At 42.3% G+C, this 22128-nt stretch overlaps 1 protein-coding gene across 2 annotated transcripts in view; it reads right to left on the bottom strand.

The window, feature by feature from the left end:
* tmem94 (transmembrane protein 94) overlaps positions 1-22128 on the bottom strand; it is a 33248-nt gene that overhangs the window by 3036 nt on the left and 8084 nt on the right. The window contains exons 3-31 of one of the 2 annotated variants that reach the window (XM_044337316.1): positions 20860-20979; positions 18901-19028; positions 18315-18451; positions 17617-17822; positions 16795-16946; positions 16516-16618; positions 16311-16397; positions 15948-16064; positions 14183-14239; positions 12078-12182; positions 10948-11121; positions 9752-9973; positions 9307-9619; positions 7829-8002; positions 7470-7572; positions 7118-7326; positions 6821-7002; positions 6341-6473; positions 6134-6249; positions 5377-5476; positions 5108-5216; positions 4580-4769; positions 4405-4482; positions 4184-4269; positions 4006-4087; positions 3623-3780; positions 3177-3271; positions 2419-2512; positions 335-505 (exon numbers count right to left, since the gene is read on the bottom strand). In XM_044337316.1, the coding sequence (XP_044193251.1) occupies positions 335-505; positions 2419-2512; positions 3177-3271; positions 3623-3780; positions 4006-4087; positions 4184-4269; positions 4405-4482; positions 4580-4769; positions 5108-5216; positions 5377-5476; positions 6134-6249; positions 6341-6473; positions 6821-7002; positions 7118-7326; positions 7470-7572; positions 7829-8002; positions 9307-9619; positions 9752-9973; positions 10948-11121; positions 12078-12182; positions 14183-14239; positions 15948-16064; positions 16311-16397; positions 16516-16618; positions 16795-16946; positions 17617-17822; positions 18315-18451; positions 18901-19028; positions 20860-20979 (4001 nt within the window). The remainder of the gene's footprint in view (positions 1-334; positions 506-2418; positions 2513-3176; positions 3272-3622; positions 3781-4005; positions 4088-4183; positions 4270-4404; positions 4483-4579; positions 4770-5107; positions 5217-5376; positions 5477-6133; positions 6250-6340; positions 6474-6820; positions 7003-7117; positions 7327-7469; positions 7573-7828; positions 8003-9306; positions 9620-9751; positions 9974-10947; positions 11122-12077; positions 12183-14182; positions 14240-15947; positions 16065-16310; positions 16398-16515; positions 16619-16794; positions 16947-17616; positions 17823-18314; positions 18452-18900; positions 19029-20859; positions 20980-22128) is intronic. The other variant, XM_044337317.1, reaches the window with a different exon arrangement.

The following is a 22128-nucleotide window of genomic DNA, read 5'->3' as shown; positions in this document are numbered from 1 at the left end:
AGACTAAATTGCAGTGACTTTTATGCAATGATGTGCGCTTCTGAAAGGGGCTTAAGATCCAATGTGCTGCATCTTTCCCAGCTTTACAACACACCCCTGCTCTGTGTCAGAGAGAAAATTAAAGACTGATCTGATCACTCAATAATCCTCAATAATCCCCGCACTGATCCCAGCCGCTTCCCCTGTGATCCAAATCTGCCACGTCTGCTTTTCCTTCTCCCCTCCCTCTGTTGCTCAAGATTCTCCTACGGCTTCCGGACATTCATAATATTCCTCATGCCATCACTAAACTGTGAAACATACTACGTGTAGGTTCCTGTGCCTGCTTTCCTACCGTATCTCGTGTAGCTTCACCACCTCGTTGACCACCACCACCAGCAGCGGGGACAGAGAGGCCAGCAGCCAGGCTAGCAGTGGTATGTCGGCCAGGTTAAAGGTCAGGAGGCTGCCCTGGTCACGCCACAACTGGTAATCCACCGTAGCCTGAACAATCTGGCTGAGCAGGCTGGAGGAGAGGAGAGGAGAGAGTGAGGGTTCATGTAGGCTGAAAGTATTCAGTCCCCTTCACTTTTTTCAGTTATGTTGCAGCCTTATGCAAAAATCATTTACATTCATTTTTTCAGTCATCAATCTACACTCAATAACCCGTAATGACAAAGCAAAAATTGAATATTAGAAATTGTGCAAATTTATTAAAAAGGAAAAAACTGAAATATCACACTGACATAAGTATTCAGACACTTGAAATTTAGCTCAGGTGCCTCCATTTCTCTTCATTCATTCTTTGAGATGTTTCTACACCCTGACTGGAGTCCACCTGTGGTAAATTCATTTGATTGGACAAGATTTGGAACAGAACACAGCTGTCTATATAAAGGTCTCACAGCTGACAATGCATATCAAAGCAAAAACCAAGTCATGGGGTAGAAGGAACTGCCTGCAGAGCTCTGAGACATGATTGTGTCGAGGCACAGATCTGGGGAAGGCTACAGAAAATGTTTTGCTGCATTGAAGGTTCCCAAGAGCACGGTGACCTCCATAATTCTTAAATAGAGGAAGTTTGGAACCACCAAGACTCTTCCTAGGACTGGCCGCCCAGCCAAACTGAGCAATCGGGGGAGAAGGGCCTTGGTAAGAGAGGTGACCAAGAACCCGATGGTCACTCTGGCTGAGATCCAGAGATCCTGTGTGGAGATGGGAGAAACTTCCAGAAGGAAAACCATCACTGCAACACTACACCGATCTGGGCTTTATGGCAGAGTGGAGAGATTCTCTAGTCTGATTAAGTGTCATGTCTGGAAGAAACCAAGCACCACTCATCACCTGCCCAATACCATCCAAACAGTGAAGCATGTCAGTGGCAGCATCATGCTGTGGGGGTGTTTTTCAGCAGCAGGGACTGGGGGACTGGTGAGGGTTGAATGAAAGCTGGACGGAGCAAAATACAGAGATATCTTTAATGAAAACCTGATCCAGAGCGCTCAGGACCTCATACTGGGCCAAAGAACCTAAAAATGGCTGTCCACTACCGCTTCCCATCCAACCTGGCAGAGCTTAAGAGGATGTGCAAAGAAGAATGGCAGAAAATCCCCAAATCCAAGTGTGCAAAGCTCGTCACATCAAATCAAAGAAGACTCAAGGCTGTAATCACTGCCAAAGGTGCTTCAGTACTGAGTGAAGGGTCTGAATCTTATGTCAATGTGATATTTCAGTTTTTCCTTTTAAATAAATTAACCAAAATTTCTAAAATCCTGTTTTCATGTTGTCATTATGGGTTACTGAGTGTAGATTGATGAGGGGAAAAATGATTTTAGCATAAAGCTGCAACATAACAAAATGTGAAAAAAGTGAAGGAGTCTGAATACTTTCTGAATGAACTGCATATGTTAGTCTTGCATTCAGGAGTTTCAGACACTAACACAATAAACAGCAGTTTTTATATTATGAGACAGGATTTTACAGCTCTGGAAAGTTTATCGAGGTGACAAAAGATCATTTTATCCTCTGAATTACATCAGAATTACATGTAACAAAGTTATCTACCAGGAATGTGCACTTGCACGTATTTGATTGGCCAATGCAACGTGTTCTGGCTGAATGATCCAGCTTTTTTTTTTTTTTTTTTTTTTGTCAGAGCACTCTGTGTTTATCTCACTGAAATGAATGAGGAGGTTGTGTTTTACTGCAATAATAATAATAATGTCAGTCTGCACACGGCATTAGACTGAATGCAGACTGAGTGATTAAGAGATTTGCAACACAATACAGTCTGTGAACTGCTGGGCTTTAAAGCTGATCAGTAAAATCATGGTGAGAAAAAACACATGGGTGATATTTGTGGAGCGAAAATGTCCCTGTTTTTGAATTGAGTATGACCTCAAATAGCACTTTTTAATCCAAAGGGAGGTGAGAACTTACACCACAGGTACAGTGAGACACCACCATGTGTTGCTGAATGGACTCTTTCTCCACAGAGGCTGAGAGCGGTGGACGTAGCTGAGGGAGATCACCACTGAGAAAGACAAATAAGACCACAAGGATGAATAATAATTACAACTAGAAATACCACCTTGCAGTTGTATGCCTCCACCAACCAGTCAAGTTGCAGTTTACATCCATGTCTGTCCAGACTCATAATATTTGTAGTGAAGAACAAGAAAAAGAAATTTAATAGAAGGTATTAAGTGTATTTTCCTTGTATGTGTTCACATGTTTGGCCAATAAAGTTGATTTTGATAGAACACAAAGTTGTAGTCATGACAGCAGACAAAGCTTCAGATATGGATGTTGCTGCAAAGAAGCTACAAATTCTAAATCGTGGATGCTTCACATACATCTTCAACCCGACAGCACAGAAGATTTAAACAGTCACCACAGTTTCAAAGTGGCACCAAGATTAGTGTCACCAATTCAGTATCTGACTAAATAATGGCCAAAAATGTGCTTTGTGGGGTCACAGCGACCTTGACCTTTGACCACCCAAAATCTAATCAGTTCATCTTTGAGTCCAAGTGGACGTTTGTGCAAGATGTTCCCGAGATATCAAGTTCATGAGAGAATGTGACAGACGGACATAGAAGCCGAGAACATAATGGCTCCTGCCACTGCGGAGGCATTAAAACATGAGTGAGTTGGACCATTGTTAATGCTGCATATGTGTGAATGAGAGTTCCTACCTGTGTGTAAGACGAGGAACCCTGCCATGACCTTCTGAGTCAGCAGCAGGCCGTTTGACAGCTCATTGAACCAGTGAGGAGCGTCATCCAAAGAGCTGCAGACATATATTAAAACAATTCATTCAACAGATTCATGAAATGTGTATCTGATCTCCATCAGAAGTGACTTTCAGTGAGCTCAACATGTTACTTCTATCACACTCAGCATCAATATCATCCTACATTTATTATGAAAACTTGTAATTACTTTCAACAAATGGGTCTATAGTTGGGGCAAGACTACATTTCCCACAAACCCCATGCTTTTTGTGATAAAGAGTGTTGATAATATCCTAACTCCCCCTCACTGGTACCACCATGTTTAACTGTTCAAAAGCTTAACATCCTTCTGTTGAACATTGTATTTGGAGGCTGTGTGAGGGTGACTGTGAGAGACTTTCTCCTACCTGGCTGTGAGTATATGAAGGCAGGTGCTGTTCTCAGCTAAAGTTAAGTTGCTGCTTGTGAGGCAGATCTCCTGCAGGGTGAACCCGAAGGCCAACAGGTAGGCACACACCGTCAGGCCAAACTTCAACAGGAAACAGCCCAGGAAGTAGTTCTGGGTCTGGCAAAGGACACAACATGACGAGAGAGTCAGACATTTCTCTTTTGTTTTGTACCATTTATAGTTATCATGATTATCAAGAAACATTTCTTCTAGAATATCTCCAGCTGGAAGGGCTTTCTCTCATTATACAGCATGCACAGTATAACACAAGGTTGGTTAAATATGTGTAGCAGTAATCCACAAACTAAAGCTCATGGAGCAGCGGTAGATGTGAGATCTTACCTTCCTCGGAATGGCATCGAGGTTCTTCCCTGTGGCGACTGACATGACTGAGTTGTCTGGTGGTTTCCCCAAAAGTGACACGCTGTCAACATGATGCAAGCAGATCATTAGCGTGACATTCTGCACAACATAGGACACAGTGGACGGTAATAATAATAATGTTTTGATATTTGTGTACCTTAGCAGTGGGCAGCTGAAGCAGGACAGCCAGAGGATGTCAGTGGTGTTTATGGGAGGAGGGAGCTGAGCTAGACAGGCTAAGAACTGACAGACAAACACCAGACACACTTTGTTTATTTAGTCAATATCACAGTTTTTCTTGTTGTAATCATTCCTCCTGTTCATACTGAGCATTAGATGATCCCTTCATGATGCTCTTACAATGGAAGTCTCTCTCACCTGGATGATGACCAGACTGAGCTGGCACTGCAGCAGGAAAAGGAAGCACTTGCGGATGCCGTAGGTCGTGTGTCGCGCCTGGGAACAGATTCACCCCGAAGCCGATTTAATTAATAAATGTGACACCTCTATCTGACTAAATGAGTGAGTGTGTGTGTGTGTGTGTGGGACGTACCTGCTCTATGAGTTTGACCATGCTGACACTCTCTCCTTGGTGGAAGGTGACGGAGCAGCCCATACTGTTGAGCTGTCCGGAGAGCCTCAGAGGAGACAGACCTTCAACATCTCCGTTAAATCCTCCTCCTGTAGCATAGCCGAACGTCTCCCATGAACACTGAGATGGGTAGAGAGGATCCAGAGCGATGCTGTGGAGGGAGGAGGGGAGAGCTTAACAGTAGGACACACAAGCTATCAGCTCTGGATAGATATGAAGAGGACGTTAAGCCTTTTATCTTTTATCTAGCCTTTATAGTCACATACAGACACATGACTGTCTATAGCATGTACTCAGTGTAATGTGACAAGTCAGGTGGATTCCACACATGCATGCTGGAATATTGATACTATAACGCTTCCCCACACTGCGAACAATCCAATTCTGGAAGATACATTCAACCCTTGTGACTTGTTACTATATGATTTTGATCTATCATAAAACATTACAGAGGTAGGTGTGTGTGTGTGTGTGTGTGTGTGTGTGTACCTGACGTCACTCTGCAGGAACAGGCGGCTGTTTCGGAAATTGGCAGAGCTTCCCAGACAGCATGTAACCTCCCTGTTCTCCTGCATGATCTTCATCATCTCACACATCGCTGCAAAGTAAAAAAAAAAAAGTGTCAATTTTATTGTTACAACAACCAAGAATCACTGAGTTTATCCAAGACAGAAACTGATTTGAGATTAACAGCTGAATAGAATTACATATATGAAATTTTGGTCACTTAATATATAAAACACACAGAGAAGACTCACTGTCAGGGGTGCAGTCTGTGAAGAGTGGCACCAAAAGAGGCACATTATCGATGTTCTTCAAATGAGGACGAACCTGGTGGATACCACGAGGTAGCTTGGCCTGACAGAGAGCAGGAACAGTAAAAAAGACTTGAATTAAACAACTCAAGTTCAAAATGTAAAGAGGTTTAGATAGATGGAATGCATTTCTCATCTAACTGAATGGACAGCCTGGAAACCTCAGGATTGTTTAATACAGCTGACTAATGTTTATGTCTTGAATGTGTGTGTGTATATTTTATTTTTCATTGTACACATGGTCTTCTATCCATCTATGGAATACTATTAAAGGGACTGAGTTGCTGCTTGACTCATAGACAGTCCATAGACATTACAATGGTTCCATGTGTGAAATGAAACAATGGAATGTAGTAACATGTAATTTAATAAGTACTGTGATACTATTGCTTATACTGTAAGTGTAATTACAGTCAGTATTATTATATCCTGTCTTAACCTGTTTTAGTCTATTTTTGGTGTGACAAAGTTCTTTAGAAGACAAATGGAAATGTGAACACTTAAAAAGGGAAATTCCAAGACAAGGAAACAGCAAGAACAACATTTTAAAACACAAACTAAGCTGCAAGTCAAAAAAACAGTTGAAAAGGAAGCAATACTGCTGGTTAAGAAAGCAGAAGACAGAGAAATGAAAGTGTTTTGTTGGGGGTGAGGGAGAACTGAGCAGTAGCTTCACTGGTTTTAATAAAAGTCTAGTTACCCTGTTACAGTCCTCAAGAAAGCTGGGCACGTCGCTGTCTGTGGGCTGGAAACTGGCCAGGTCAGAGTGGGCTTCCTCCTCTGGCAGCAGCGGACCTTCTGCTTCATCCCGAGAGTCTGTGTCACATATGAAGGGGAGCTGTTAAGAGATACTCTCTATAACTCAAAACACCAGACATCAGCACACATCTTAGAAGTGGTAAGGTACCCTGGTTTAGGTCTTCATGGAGGGAGCCGTGACTGGGGCTGGATGGAGCTCCATCACAGGGACTGTCTCCGTTTGGAGTCAGAGAGATGTGACAGTTCCAGCCTGTCTCTAAACCCATCTTCTCTGCAAAAACCTGCACACACACATAAACAAGTACTCTCATACACAGCACTCTGCTTTGAAAAGGTTGTAGAATTTTCCACTATATATATATCTTATATTTTACATTTTCTTCATGCACATATTTTTCATGTATTTGCTTGTCTTAATATGTGCTACAGATGATTTTTACATCACCCACTGTTAACTGGAAACAACTGCATGCTGGGAAAAAAACATTTATTGTGGCAAATGGTGGAAAAACCAACCATTTATAAATAATAAAAAAAAAAAAAAAAATTCTTGTCCTGAACAAAGAGTACCATACCCAGATCACCTACTGGATATTATCAAATCAAACATGAGTTTGTGTGTATTCACCTTGCTGCGGAGTTCATCTTCCATGGAAAAGTAAACAAAGCGGATGCAGGCGGTGACCAGGGCATCGATGAGCCGGACCGTGTCCAGCCTGGCCTGGAACTGGGACGACACCATGCCCATGAAGATCTGCCCGCTCAGGGCCTGCACGCAGTCCTCACGCTCCACACCCTCACCTATACCCTCTGCACACCATGACAGGGAGGGACAGCGGAAGGAAAAGAGAAGGGAAAATGAGAAAAGTTGTACTATTACTGCATTCTTATTTTAACTATCCGCTGCTCTGTGTTTTATGTGTACCGTCTGAGCTCCAGCTGTTCCTGCAGGAGTTGTGTTTGATGGGGGTGGTGGAGGGTAGCTCCAATCCAGAGAAGAGGCAGGGACCGTGGGTCAGCTCCACACACTTCCCGTTCAGTTGGCTGGACAGTGACACTTGCATGGGTTTGTAGGCGAACGCTGAGCAGTAACCTGACAGACAGGCACGCTGGTAGAAGTCCAGAACCTTCTTTCTGTAACACAAGAAGAAAGAAAGAAAAAAAGAGTTTCAAATGGAGAGATTGCTAGAAATATGGATGCTGAGAGTACAAACTGTGAATCTTTGCTGTAAATCTACAGTCAGACATAAAGAATCAAAGTGGGAGAGATGCTGCACCTGTCTGAGCCTGAGAGAGGATAAATATCAGTTCCATCCCAGAAGTCAGTGCATGCCTCCAGGATGAGGTCGGCCGAGCCGTGTGACAGCATCTGGACGTTATCTACAACAGAGAGGTCAGAGGTCATCACAGATAAGAGTGAATCACATTAGCAGGCATCAAAAAACAAAAACAAATACCTGTTTTAAGTTACTCAGATATTTGTGCAAAGGCAGAAGGTGGACAACTAACAGTAAAATGCAACAAGTACGTCAAAGAAAAAAATGTGTTAGTTCCTATTATTTCATTAAAAACTGTAAAGTAAAAACAAAAGCACACCAGTAGATTGATAGAAAAAGATAAGCTGGTGCCAACTCACTGGAGGAGGAGTCTCGTACGAACAGGGAGATGAGGTGGGAGATGGGCGGCTGGCGTTTGATGAAGTAATGCAGGCGGCGGGAAGACAGCTCCTTGGTCTTCTCTCCAGATGGCAGCTGGTACAGAGCCAAGTGGTTCTCCTGTTTAAACAGCTCCCTCGCACCAGGAGTGAACCCTGACACACACACACACACACACACACAAGACACTTAATCCAGCCCTGAAAACCTATTTGTATGCACACAAACAAAATAGAGTTCAGTTGTTAAGTAATGCACCTCTTTAGCTGAACGTGTACCACATCTATCAGCCTTGTGTTTGGATTGTGGGAGAGTTGATTGATGGATTGTCTAACAGCCTCTGAAACCTCCTTCAGTGGGCTGCGTCCTCTGATTTTTATGACTTTCCAAAAACAACAATCACACCCACATTACACGGTGATTGGCCAGATGTGTCAAGGTGTGTAGACGTCTCTCTCAAGTTATTTGATTGTTCACACAGATGCAGCACATCTGTCACTTTTAGTGTGTGTAAGTGCTTTTGAGGTGAGCCAAAGCAACAAATAGCCTGATACATCTTATTCCTCTGTACTGTAGAGCTCCATTGAAATTAATCTAAAAACACATCAATGATCCGCACTGTTGCACTGGGTGACATGTTCCTTTATTACCCTGAACACACACACACACACACACACACACACTGTATTTTGATTTAATCACACATGCACACTAACCATCCTGCTGGCAGAAAAACTCACTAGAGCACCAAATGTGGATTAATCTGTTGCTGAAAAACAGTCCTCAACAAATGCATCATTTCCTCCTGTTTGAGTGATGTTTGATAAAAACTACAGTGACCAGCTGTTTTAGGAAATGACTGAACCTTTTTTAAAAATTAAACAATATATTTGTGAGCAGTTTTTAAATATTTCCTGAGATTAGTTGTCAATAAGAAGCCAGCTTTATCCTTGAACACATCATCAGACAGTAATCCCACTGTATCATCACTGTGCACTGTGGGTAAACATGACATACATTTTAGGTTAAAAACTAATTTTACACAGGAAATCAGAGTAAAGTCCTTCCATTTATTTCCTTTTTGACCAGTGAAGAGAATATCTCCTCTCATGTGACATTGATTATTAGAAATGATTGCCTTGCTGTTTTGCTGGGTGAACTACAACCTCTCCAGTCCATAAATGCAACATAGCAAAAAAACTTGTGGCCTTAATATATCATCAAAACCATGTGGAGTGCAGATCATTTAAAATCTTTCTTCTGAGGTAAAATGTGCCTTAATCCATAATTCATGCTGTGTGAGAGATGACAGTCAGATCAGCTTTTCCCTCTGAAGGAAACTCTAAATCACAGCGCCAAAACCGTCTGAATAAGATCCATCTGATTACTGTGTCCTCACATAACCTATCGAACCCGACTAAATGTAATAACACTGCTGTTTCCGTCACGCTTCACTCACCTATGAGCCTGGAGAGCTCGCAGAGCCCCCAGGGGACGTAGACGGGCAGCACGGTGCCGTGGCTCTCCTGCAGCGCCAGGTTGGACAAGTGGTCGGAGAAGCGACAGAGCTGCTGGGTGACGCTGGCGTTGCAGAGGTTCAGCATGATGTTGAGGCCCAGCGGTTTAAGGGAGGGCAGGTGGCACTGCCAGGAGAGGTCATCGAACTGGATGCTGGCTGGGTTCTGCTGGTCCTGTGACAGGCTCAGCATCTCCAGGTGGTAGTCGCACACAAAGTCGTCAGCCTCCGCCTCCGGGCAGCCCATCGCAAAGTCCTGGAGACAAACGGGACAGAGATGAGAAGACAAACAACATCACAACGCAGCATGAATCATGACATCATATCAACGTAGATGATATATTCCCTTACATACTATTTTGTACACTTAAGAAGTTCCGGTGTTTACCTGGGCCTGGTCATCCTCGCCTCCCTCGGTGTCATGGCTGAAGCTCACGTTGGATCCAGAGTGGTGTTTGGTGCGAGTGTGTACGGGCTGGCAGGAGCGCACGAGTCGGAGTGTGTCACTGGAGCGAGCGGTGTCGTGTGACGTCTCGCTGGGTTCGGGCCCCTCCCCCAGCTGGTTAGAGGACTCTGCTGGTAGACAGAGCAGAGCCTCCACCTCCTGTGCCTGGACAGCAGTGGAAACCAGTCAGGAGTGGATACAAAACTGAGATGAATCCCAGTCAGTTTCTACTAAAAACACTGTCAACACCATTTGCTTTTTTCAAACTGTAAGTGTCTGTTTAAATACTAGCACCAGTGCTAAACACTGAATGAGCAGGAAAAACATGACCCCCTCTAATATTAGTCAGTTAGACATTTAGTTAGTATCTAACCTCATGTCAAAGCTTTCCCTCCTTGTTTCTGTCACAGTACAGTGCTGCTCTGATGACACATCATTAGCAGCTGGATTCATATTTTCTAATTAAATGAAACTTGCCTACAATCAGAGAAGAGGAGGTCCCCTTCATGAAGTCACTATAATGCTAATGATGAAATCTAGCGAATGCACAGTGAATTAACAGGTGACATTCATCAGGCTGAAACTAGTGATTTACTACAAGTTCAGGCAGTTAAGAGAGTTTGTTGAATCCAACTTGGAACGCTTATACAAGCAAAAAGTCCAGAGAAAAAAGTCTTTGAGAAGATAAATACAAAATTATTCAGGCTTATTGTTCCTAGCTATATTTTAAGTATAGAGCAGAAGGTGGACGCTCCTAAAACCAGCACACACACTGGATTGGACCCAAAGTCATGCATGCAAATGAATAGTGAAAGAGTGTATTTATCCATTTAAAACACTGGCATGTTAACATACTATGTTACTTATATTATTAAGCACACATGAAGCTGAAAGAAATGTGTGTTATGAGGTTTCTTGTCATGAGGTGTTGGGCTAGTGGAAATTATGTTGGTAGCAGAGGTTCAGTGAAGACATGGGGATTTATTCTCCGTAGTGCATAAATGCCTTCCAATAGTTGTGAAAATATTTCACTCTGGACCCATGTGCTGGACCACAAGACCGATCAACCTAACCATTATTAAAGCCAGGCTGAACACTCATATACACACACACACACACACACACACACTCATACACACCTCATCCCGATCATCGTCGGTCTCCATTCTACAGTAGGAGTTGACAGACAGGTCGTCTCTCAGATCATCCTGACTGTTGTGAGGTGGTTCCACCCGTCCACTGAAGAACAGCACCGTCTCTGGACTGGGGTTTGGCCACGACAGGATACCCTGTTTATCCACACAACACAGCACCTACACACACACACACACACACACACACACACACACACACACACACACACACACACACACACACACACACACACACACACACACACACACACACACACACACACACACACACACACACACACACACACACACACACACACACAGGTAGTGAAGGACAGTGCTACAAAGAACTGAGGATTGGTGAGGCTGTTATTGTTTGTGGGCAGCAGTTAAAAAGGTCAAAATCTGAGATTTATTCATCATCTAGAATAACAGAGACATCTCTAGAAAGAGATGTAGCTGATGCATGTTTTAAGGTATAAGATGGTATAAATAAAATTCCAGCTCCACTATATTGGGATGAAAGAAGAAATTCCATAAACAGATATCTCAAAACCAAAACTATCCACATGTCTAGAGACTACTGGAGGGAGGTGAGAGAATATGTTTGTTTGTGTTTGTTTTATTAGAGTTTTGTCTTTTGTTTTTTGTGGTTTGGGTGAACTGATCCTTTAAGTTTATCAGCTTAAAGCAGTTGAAGTTTAGTAGGGTTGACAGTCACTTTTATCAGACATTTATAGCTCACTGATATAATGCCACTTTTGAATTGAATATGTAAGTAAAGTAAAGTTGTGAAGGTAAGAATCTTACAGTATTATATAAATCTAAATATGAGCTGAACTGGTACATTTTCTATAGAAAACCAGTTACAGTAAGTTTACATAGCAGTTCCCTTTACTGAATAACTGACTTGGGGAAAAAAAGCACTCGGACAAGACCTCAAAAACAAGAAACTGACACATTTTATCAGATTCTCTTCACGGAGGAACAACATGCTTGACAGTACAAGCTGAACTTGTTATATGTGTAGGCCATCAATACAGGCCTGGAGTTTCAATTACTATTTTTAATTGGTAAAAATAAATAAATAAATCAAATAAGATTTTCCCCACATTGTTTATCCCTACAGTACTTACAGTGACAGATCCCAGAGTGTGTAAAAGGCTGGAGGTATAGCAGAGTGTCTGAGACTCTCCCTTCAGGACGCCAACAAAGTGTCTCCACACACAACGCAGCATCTCCTACACACGCAAACACACACACACACACACACACACACACACACAAAGTTAGAAAACTGCTTTCTACTACATACTAATATGGACATGTCAATGCATACAAATTATTAAAATTAAATTCTAAAGTATATGAGTAATATAAATTAAGTGATACAGCCATTGAGACTGATCATTTGAAAAAGTAGCTTTCAATAACAAAGAAAAAGCAAACTGAGTGAACAACTCAGCCTAAAAGACCCACACCAGCTCTAAAACATATAATTACATCTGCGTCAGCTTTGTGATTGGTCTAGAAAGAAAGAAAAAAAAGGGGCAAAGCTTCTATACAACAATGCTAATGGCACAAGGTGAAGCCTAGTGCGAGGTGCAGCAAGTGATCCAAAAACACATCCATGCAGATTTTTTTTGATTCTTTAGGATGGAATCCATGATGACTCAGCAGGGGGAAAACAAACTGCAAACAATCATGACTTGCTGAGGGAAACGTTCCTAAACATTCTGCGAAGATTCCTCTCCTTGACTCCTCTCTTTAAAAAAAAAAAAAAAAAAAAGGCACCATCCAGAGTGAACATCTGCACGTACATGATGATGCCATCGACACTTCTACACCAGCCAAAAATCATCAATGCAAATCCTTACACAGCGATACCCTTCACTTCAAGTGACGACGTTTTAATCCTTCAGATTTTCATGATTTCAAATCTCATTTTTGATACTGTTCATGGTCAGAATTTTGTCTTCAATTGCCGTTTTATGTTTATACATTCAGTAATTACCTTTCTATACAGTGGCTCTCGTTGTTAGCGGCAGAGTTAAAATGACCTACGCTCACTCGAAGTATACACAGGAAACGATGCATTCATGTGCTTCAACGTTACTGTTAGCTATTGTATCTCAATGGTAGAAACCTCTCTTATTGGAAAATGGCAAAATGGAAAAGTGGAGAAAATCATTTGCACACTACCACAATGTGTAGAGTAGTGGAACAAGCACCAACCAGGTCAGAATGGCAACCAGGGACTAACTTTTAAAACAGGTAAACTTTATTCAAATCCAACATATTTAAAATACTAGCATCTCAAAACTTCTGCTGCCAAATTCAGATTTGCTGTGACCAAGACAAAAATATTTATATGGTAATTCCAAAAGGAGACAGGACACAAGGAGAGGAAAACCTAGAGGATTATCAGCGTAAGGCCAGAGTCTGGCTGATTTCCAGTCATGCAGTGCAGGCAGACAAGCAGAGGTGGAAGGTCAGGCACAGATTCAAGTGAAAGTCCCTCTCAGGATCACCTATTCCTGTATCCAACACTTATTCATCTATAGCCAAAGAGAGACAAAACACTGATGGTTTCAGAGAGACGGATCGGTGGTAATCTACTGATTTCCTTTGGTTTTTTTTCCTTTGAGTACTACAGCCCAGCAACAGAGAGGGACAATGATTGGGTTTGATCAGGAGCTGTGAGAGGTCATAGGAAGAGAAGTTGTATCCATGAAGGTGAGAAAAAATGATCTTAAAAAGAAGCTGGTGAGAGAACATGTCAAAGATGACTGGAGGACTTACATCCAGAGGTGCTCGGTCAAGACGTGTTGACTGATAATCCACAGATGAAGAGTGACCAAAAAAAACCAAAGAACAGAAAACACGTCGTGCAAGATGAATAAATAACTGAAAGCCCTTTTATTAAATTAAAAAAAAAAGACAGAAAGAAAGGTAGTGAACACACGGAGAATCAGAGAGGTGATCTGAATCAAAAAAGACGTCCGTGACGATTTCCATAGTGAAGAAATCAAAAGATGTAAATGTGAGGGTGAGGCAGTGGAGGTAGCGAGAGCTGTGTACGGAGGTGGGGGTGGGGGGGTTCCACAGAGGGACTTGCAAAGGGCGAGGACAGTGAGCGAGTGAAGACAGGAGGGTTCAGGTGAATTTGGGAGCCAAGCGTGTGGAGGAGGGGAAGGTGGGGAGGAGGGGGGGGGGCGAGCGAGACAGCGAGAGGTTATACCTGGGAGGAAACCACTTCCGTGTAGCTGCTTAGAGTGTCCTCAGAGAACTTAGCAAGCTGGGGCAAGAGAAGAGTCTAGTTAAAACACAGAGGGAGGCCCTCGCTGAGTCTCCTCTGTGCGTGTGTGTGTGTGTGTGTACATTAGGGTTAGACTGATACAGGTTTATGAAGGTCTATACTGATGGATCTGAATTGAAGGTGCCAACACTGAAAACCCTTCTGAAGCAGCATCTGTAACATGGAACACAAACCTCTACTCAAACTGAAGATGCAACATGTTTTTTTCGTTGTTTTGGCTCTGTAATCAAACCCACAGCTTTTGAAAAGAAGGCTGCAGATAAGAGCAGACTAGCAGCAACACACAGTTAAAACCACAGGCAATGACTGAGCGTGTTCACCTCTATATTTGTTGAACAGAAACTGCTTCCCTCCTGTCTGTCTTCCAGCCTGTGACCCAGAAACTGATGGGAAAAAATGAGGATCCAAATATTTGTCCTCCCTTCCTCGTCATAGTCTAAATTAAAAAAAATAAACCAAAAAGTCTCTGTGCCTCATGAATAACTGAAGTCTCCTCAAAATGATGCTGGAGTGAGTGATAACATCCAATTCTGTAAATACAATCCTCCATCCTTGCCAAAAAGAAATGAGAGCAATGCTAGCCACATGAAAAGCACCATCAGGCTTGTTTTACATTCCAACTTCACTTGTGTCAGACTCTTTTTGCCTGTAATTGAAATGTATGTTGAAATGAAGGTCAGATGACTGATTTGACCAGTTCAAAACATCTGGATATGCACCAGGATCACTGTCCTGTTGTGTGCTATGTATAAAAAAGGGTTACAAGTCCTACACTGATCAGCGAATAAAGACAAAAGTCAGCTTTTTAAACTCATTGTCATTGTTCATTTCAAAACCGACGTGCTGCAGTACAGAGCCAAAACTAAGACAAATATGTTTCTGTCCATGTACGTCCTCATTAATCTGTATGTCTGATCACTGATCGCTGCTGGTGTTTATCACACGCTTACAGATGCATCTCATCAGGCCTCAGTGTGGTCACACAGATCGGTTAGACTGGTTATGACTGGTTATGTGAGCTGTGCTGCTTTATTTCCCCACACAGCTTCACTATCTTTGTGCATCTTGCACAGGATATGCTCACATCAGTAAAGCATGACTATTATTGTTTGACTTGTGAATGTTATATATATACATTCAATTAAGAAATCATGAAGAGTCATAAGTCATCATTACCACAGCAAAGTAATTGTTAAAGAGCATTTATTCCTAATTTAATGAGGCATATACGAATAATTGAATTGTTGGTTTATTACTCTAATGAAAATAATCCTTACGTTACCTTAAGTTTAATTATCCACCCTGATTTCTTCATCTCCCATTCAAAAAGGAAAAAAAAAAGGTTCACAGTTCACAATAAAACACCAGCTAAGTCTTTACAGAGCTGCGTCTGAGCCATGATGCTGCAGCTTTAAACCCTCCTATACACAACCTGCGTAATAAACTCATGCGTATGTATTCAGCCACATAGTGTTGTAACATATCACAGGAGGAAATACTGACTCCTGGTCTTGACCCTTCATTCAAAACCAAACCAATATATCAGTCTAACCCTCCAGTGTGTGTCTTTATATCATTAATAACATAGAACACAATCCTCTGTGTTAGTGACTAGAGCTGTCTGCCACTGCACAACACACTGTTAGAACTGTGTGTGTGTGTATGTGTGTGTGTGTGTGTTCCTCACCAGGCCAGCTGGTGATGCACGGCTGAACTCAGCGAGGACTCTGGCTTCTCCGAAGGCATTCACCAGCACCCACATGACAGGGAAGAGCAGGGGCAAGATGGGCAGAGCACCCATCACCTGCAAATACAAGTTCACAAACTTCCATCACTGTCCTGTCATCTCATCCCCCTTCTCTTTTAAATGATCATCAATCCAGTGTGTTCAATACCAACATATAACGGAAAAGTGTGACTGATCAATTGCTTCTCAACTGATTATAATTCAAATATAAGCTGGCTGACTGTATTCATACACATTACTAATATAAAACCAGGAAAATAAACGCCAGTCTTTGTTAGCTGCACATTAGCTGAATGATGTTACCTGAAGTTGAAAGAAATTATAGCAGGTTGGGGTGAGGCTGGGTGCATCACAAAAATAGCGGATGGTGTTTACTAGCAGGAACGCCACCTGAAGACACAGATCAGAATGATACCAATGAGGCAAAAGGTGGCACATGTCAAGTAGACAACAAGTCATTCCAAATACACTGCAGAAACTATTTAGTAACTCAGTATTAATCGCTCACCAGCACAACAGGACAGACGAGCTTGGTGATGACTGACTGTACTGTAAACCTCTCATTGTCTAGCACTGTGATTGGTCGAGACCGCGCCATCTCCAAACTGTTCCTGTTGAAAAAAAAAAAAACACAAGGGTCAAAAACATAAGTTTTATAAAAAGTTAAATACTCTATTTTTCTCTCTTCCTCATATGGAGCTGTTGGGCAGGTGGTCTGTGGTACAGGTGATATGGACTAGTGCCTAAGGCACACAAGAAGGAAAAAAAAAATGAGCAAGTTGCCCACCTGACTGCGTCCAGAACCGGAGTTCGCACCACTCTGAAGAGACGATGTTGCTGGGGGCTCTGGGGTCCTCTCTTCTCATTGGCTCGTGGGGAAGGAGGAGGGGAGAACGGGGGGAATAAATCTCCTGGCTCCAACACAATGTGTTCATCATCCTGAGAAAGAAAAAAAAATGATAGCTGGTCAAACAATTAAGCTTTACATGAGTAGATATCACTTCCATTACAGGAAATACTTAGCAGTATCAATCTTCTCATCTGACTGTTTAATATGAAGCTACAATGAGGAGATGGTTAGCTTAGAATAAAGACAGGAAACAGCTGGTCTAGCTCTGTCCACTGATAACAAAATTCCACCTAGCAGCACCTCTAAAGCTCATTAACCAAAACATTATGTCTTGTTTGTTTAACCTGTACAAAAGCTGACGTGGAAAAATTACAAATTGTGGTTTTATGGAAGGTCATGTGCTGGACTATGTCTTTGCCTGGCTACCTCATAGTGGCAACAAGACTACAGGAAGTAACTACATAACAATATAATACAGTCATGCAGTTACTACCAAACAAACATCAACAGAACTGTAGTGTGTCTAAGGTCTTTTAATCAAATGGCAAACACTGTTGAGGATTTATACCTAAAAATCAAGCTTCACTCAACAAACTGTGTTGTATTAGTTTAATGTTGTGCCTGATGAGGGAGCTTGTGAGTAGTGGTGGTGGAATCCAGTTCAATGAATGAACAAAACTGCATATTTTCCTCCTCTGCATGTCTTAACTAAGCGTACACCAGAGACACAAGTGTGAAGGTATCTAAACACAGACTCACCTTAATTCCTCTGAGGGATGCGAACGCTTCTTGGCCAGGTCTTAGAGCGATGATGTCTCCTTCCACCAGTAGACTAACAGGCAGGTTAATCAGCTGGGAGTCGCGGTAGGTCCAGTGAAGGGACCACGATGGGGACGAGGGTGTGTACAGGTCAGGGTAAAGAGATGAAGACCACCGCACTTCACCCACACACCCTGACAGATAGTCTGGAGAAACAGGCAGAGATAGTGAGGATGCAGTCAGTCCTGATACCACACTGGCAAACTGACCCAGGACATTTTATACAGTCAGCAACATGGGTAAGCTACTACACAGAACACATGCATACATGAGGACCAGTGCCAGGCTGGGTGTTGACATTTTCTGCCATAAAAGTTACTCCCAAGAAAACGGCTTGTCGTTCAGAACCATATATTGATACTTGAGTAGGTCATCTTGTCAGTGTAGGGATGCACTGAAACCTGATTCTGAATCAGTTCTAAATTTGTTAAAAACACCTCACTGATCCAAGCCAAAAACAAAATGTGGTTACAATTGGCAGTTAGTTATGTAACTGTTACTTTTGATTCCTGAAGGATTAACCTCAGTGACTGCAATACTGTGGACCTATGATGCAGAATCTGACAGCATATGACAGGAAGCATAAATGCCATAATTCTTCTGTATCTCCAGCGGTGAGTCATCGTGCTCTGACTCACCGCTGAGCTGTGTGATGATGCCCTTAAGGCGATGGACCATCTCACTCCTCTTCAGCTTCTCCTGACGTCCGACCAGCAGCAGGTTGAGCAGGAAGAGGAGAAGAAGGGCTGCTGCGTTCACCAGCTCTATACCAGAACTGTGGAAGTGAAAAGAACGGCGGAGACACATTTGTCAAATCAAGTTCATATAAAGTTATCCCAGATATTCTATCAGGAATTTTACCCTTTGAGAAACTCAATTTTAGCACATATACCCACATTTCAATTAGTGTTTTAATATGTTAATTGGTCAGTATGCATATTTAATAAGATAAAGTGTTGGACAGCCTCAGCACACAGCGAGAGCAACGACAGCTGGTGTTTGTGTAGTTGGTGATTCATTACAATTTCTCAATTCTGTTCATCTTGAACACGTTGATTATTTTTCCACTGGAATACTACACTGTAGACAAGATGATAAGCAGTATTGGAATGAGAGAAGCACAGTGACCTCCTTTGTGTATTCTTCCTATTTGACGTTAGAAATATAAAATGCCACATATTAAATCCTAAGACAGGACAGTTGAGCTGAAAAGAGGTCACCTACCTGCCCTTTGGCTGGCTGCCATGGCAACAGAAGAGTCCCAGCACCACCAGTAGAGTGAGGGCAGCTCCTGGCCAATGGAGGCAGGAGTGACGGTTGCCATGGTAAAGGAAGCTACTCACCCACTGCTCCTATGAGAACATAACAGTGATAGGTGAGGAAAACAAGACGCAGTGTGTTATATAACATTTATCATGTGATGTGTTATTTACAGAATGATGGAGGGACTGTACTTCTATAAGTAGATGGGAGCAAACAGCTTACTGCGTGTATGTACTGTGTATTGCTCACAACAGAGCAATAATGACTCAGAAAAACAACTCAGATTGGGAGTCATATGACCGTTGTGAGGAATGTAGAACGTTTCGATCATCCACCCAAAGTTTGCACATCATGCCCGGTTGGAGGACAAGATAGCCTACATGGAGGACGGGTTGAGCAGAGACAACATACGTGTGCGCAGGGTCCCTGACAGCTCAGAGACATCACATGCTCTTGCTTACCTGTCGGATGCCGTTCCACAGTGGTTTCCGAAGCTGGGCTCAGTTGAGATTACGTGAACACAATGCATAGGTTTTCACAAGGGAGACACAAACAGCAAGCTCGCTCACTCGCACCCTCATCATGCAGCTGCTGAGTTTCACTGACAGAGATAAGATCCTCAAAGCTGCGCGGAGTGCTATTGTGGAAATGGAAGGAAAGACTATCCGCTTCATCCCCAACTATAGCCTATCTACATGTTATTTCCTTTGAATAATAACATGTTATTTACTTTCAATTGGTCGGCTAAACGTGAACTTGCCGAGCACAAGGCTAACATTAAATGTCCAGCTACCATCTGTAGCAAAGCATTATTTATCTGTCCATCGTTTATGTTAACTTCTTTTCACTGACTGTCAACGACGATAGCACATATCTTACTGTTGTTATTCCATCATGTTGAATTCTGATGTTCGATCTGTTACTGTGAACTATGAGCTAAGTTTGAGTGATGTTCTGTGTTTAGATATTCTGCGCTGGTCTGTGTAAACAATCTCATTGGCTCATGAGTGTGACAGTTTGCGAAGATCTGGTTGATACAGCTTTCACTTTTTTTTTTTTTTTTTTTTTTTTTTAAGAATGAATGGTAAATTATCTCTCTTTACCCCCCTCTCTACGTGCAAATTTGCTCACAGGATGTACGTCACCCCTAGAAGGTGCCATTCTATAAAGATCATTACATCTCCCAATCTCCCAATTGTGACCTATGTCCACTCAGCACCCTGTGGTCATTTATGCATGTGTACTGGAAATACCCTGATGTGATTAGATTCTGGAAGCAAATATCTGTCACTTTAAGTCACACGCTTGAGGAGAGGATCCGACTTTCAACGACGTCGCTTCTACTTAATGACGACTCCTCTTTAGCTTTGTCTTCGCAGCAGAGACACATCCTGTGAGCTCGTCTCACTGCAGCCAAGAAAATGTTGGCCTTGAGGTGGCAACCGCCACATTCCTTGGCTTGGCAACAATGGGCCAACTCTCTCCTCCAAATTGTCCTGATGGAGTGGTCCGTGGCACAAATGCATGAGGCCATCCTAAGACTCTCTGAGTGTGGGATGCGTTTGTGTTCAGGGGGAGACGTCCAGCGTCGGGGTGTGGAGTCCCCATTGGGAGGGTGGGGGGGGGATCAGGGGTTTGACGAGTGTTAGTTCTCCATGATCGCACAAGTTTATTTTATATGTGTATGTGTGTGCTATGGTGGGACGGGGGGATGGAAAAGGAGAAAATGTATGATGTATATTGTTTCTTTTTTGTACTTTTCTCAATATAAAATTGATTAAAAAAAACTCAAGATTTCTGCAAATTTGCATTTGGGTTTAGGGTTAAGATTACAATACATATTATTTCTAGGTTGGGGATAGAGATTAAGCTTTAGGGAATGAATGTACTGAATAGGAAGCCACAAATGTGCATGTGTACCTGTGCAGAGGCTCGTCTGCGTGCAGCCCTCTGGTGCTGCTCCAGCAGGTTGCTAAGCTGGTCCCGGAGCTTAACCAGAGCCTGGCCAGTCGACAGCCCCAGAGTCACAGCATCCTCCTCCTGCAATCAGACACATATAGTCATACTCTGGTTAAAAAAATATATATATTCTTTTTATAATCATTCAAGTGTCATACAGCCAAACATGCCAAGCACACAGGGGCTTACATTATCTAAAGAGACCAATCCCTGGTATTATATACATACTGCATGTGTTCAACACTTTATATCAGATATAAACTTAATAAAACTAATTAGTGAGTCTATTGGCAGGAATGTTGATTAACACAGTTTATCTAGCTTTACATCCCATGTCAGCACATACTGACAGTTTAAAGAAAAAGTAGTATTAACAATTGAGCACTTTGTATAATTCATAATGAGAATCATTTGCTTCAAATCCCAATATCATTGTCTGTGACTTGGGCTATTGACACGAGCCATCCTTACACAGCCCAGCTGAGAGGTGTGTCTGTAGTTTGGGCAGTAAGTCAATCTTGTATGTTGGGTTTCACTGAGGTTGTCCCTTTTCACTATTTCTGTTTGTGCTTTCATGGACAGAGTATCAAGGTGCAGATGCGGAGTGAAGAGTGTTTGGTTGATTGAAACAATCTCAAGGTCTTGATCACAAATGAGAGTCCGATGTAGCAGGAGTACACGGAACACACACAAACACAAACCTTAGTGGCCCGCCTTGGAAAAGAAAAATAAGACTAAGAGTCAACAATCATGTTAGCAACTTGTTAAAAATGTTAACCATCTTAGTTTAGCATGTTAGCGTACTAACACATCGCTATTTATCAGTAAACCCAAAATACAGCTGAGGCTGAAGTAGAATGTCTGCTTTACAGGTATTTGTTCATAAACCAAAGTATAGTAAAGTTTTGGACATTCTATTTCACTGGGAACCATAACTGTCTGTACAAGTTCTCATAGAAAACCATCACGATTAATCAATTAGTCGTTTGGTCGATAAAATATCACAGTTTCCCAAAGCTGAAGACGACGTCCTCAAATGTCTTGTTTTGTCTCGACCAACAGTCCACAACCCAAAGCTATTCAGTTTATTGTCATAGACTAAAGAAACCAGAAAATATTCACATGTAAGAAGCTTGAAACTGATCATTTCTGAAAAATTAAACTGTCAATTGTTGTCACTATTAATTTATGCCTATCACAATTTTTCCAGAGTCCCAGTTACGTCTCCAT

This window comes from Thunnus albacares, chromosome 20 (assembly GCF_914725855.1).
Source record: "Thunnus albacares chromosome 20, fThuAlb1.1, whole genome shotgun sequence".
NCBI classification, from domain to species: Eukaryota; Metazoa; Chordata; class Actinopteri; order Scombriformes; family Scombridae; genus Thunnus; species Thunnus albacares.
The sequence above is the reverse complement of the archived record's forward strand: the minus strand, read 5'-3'. Positions and strand labels throughout refer to the sequence as shown.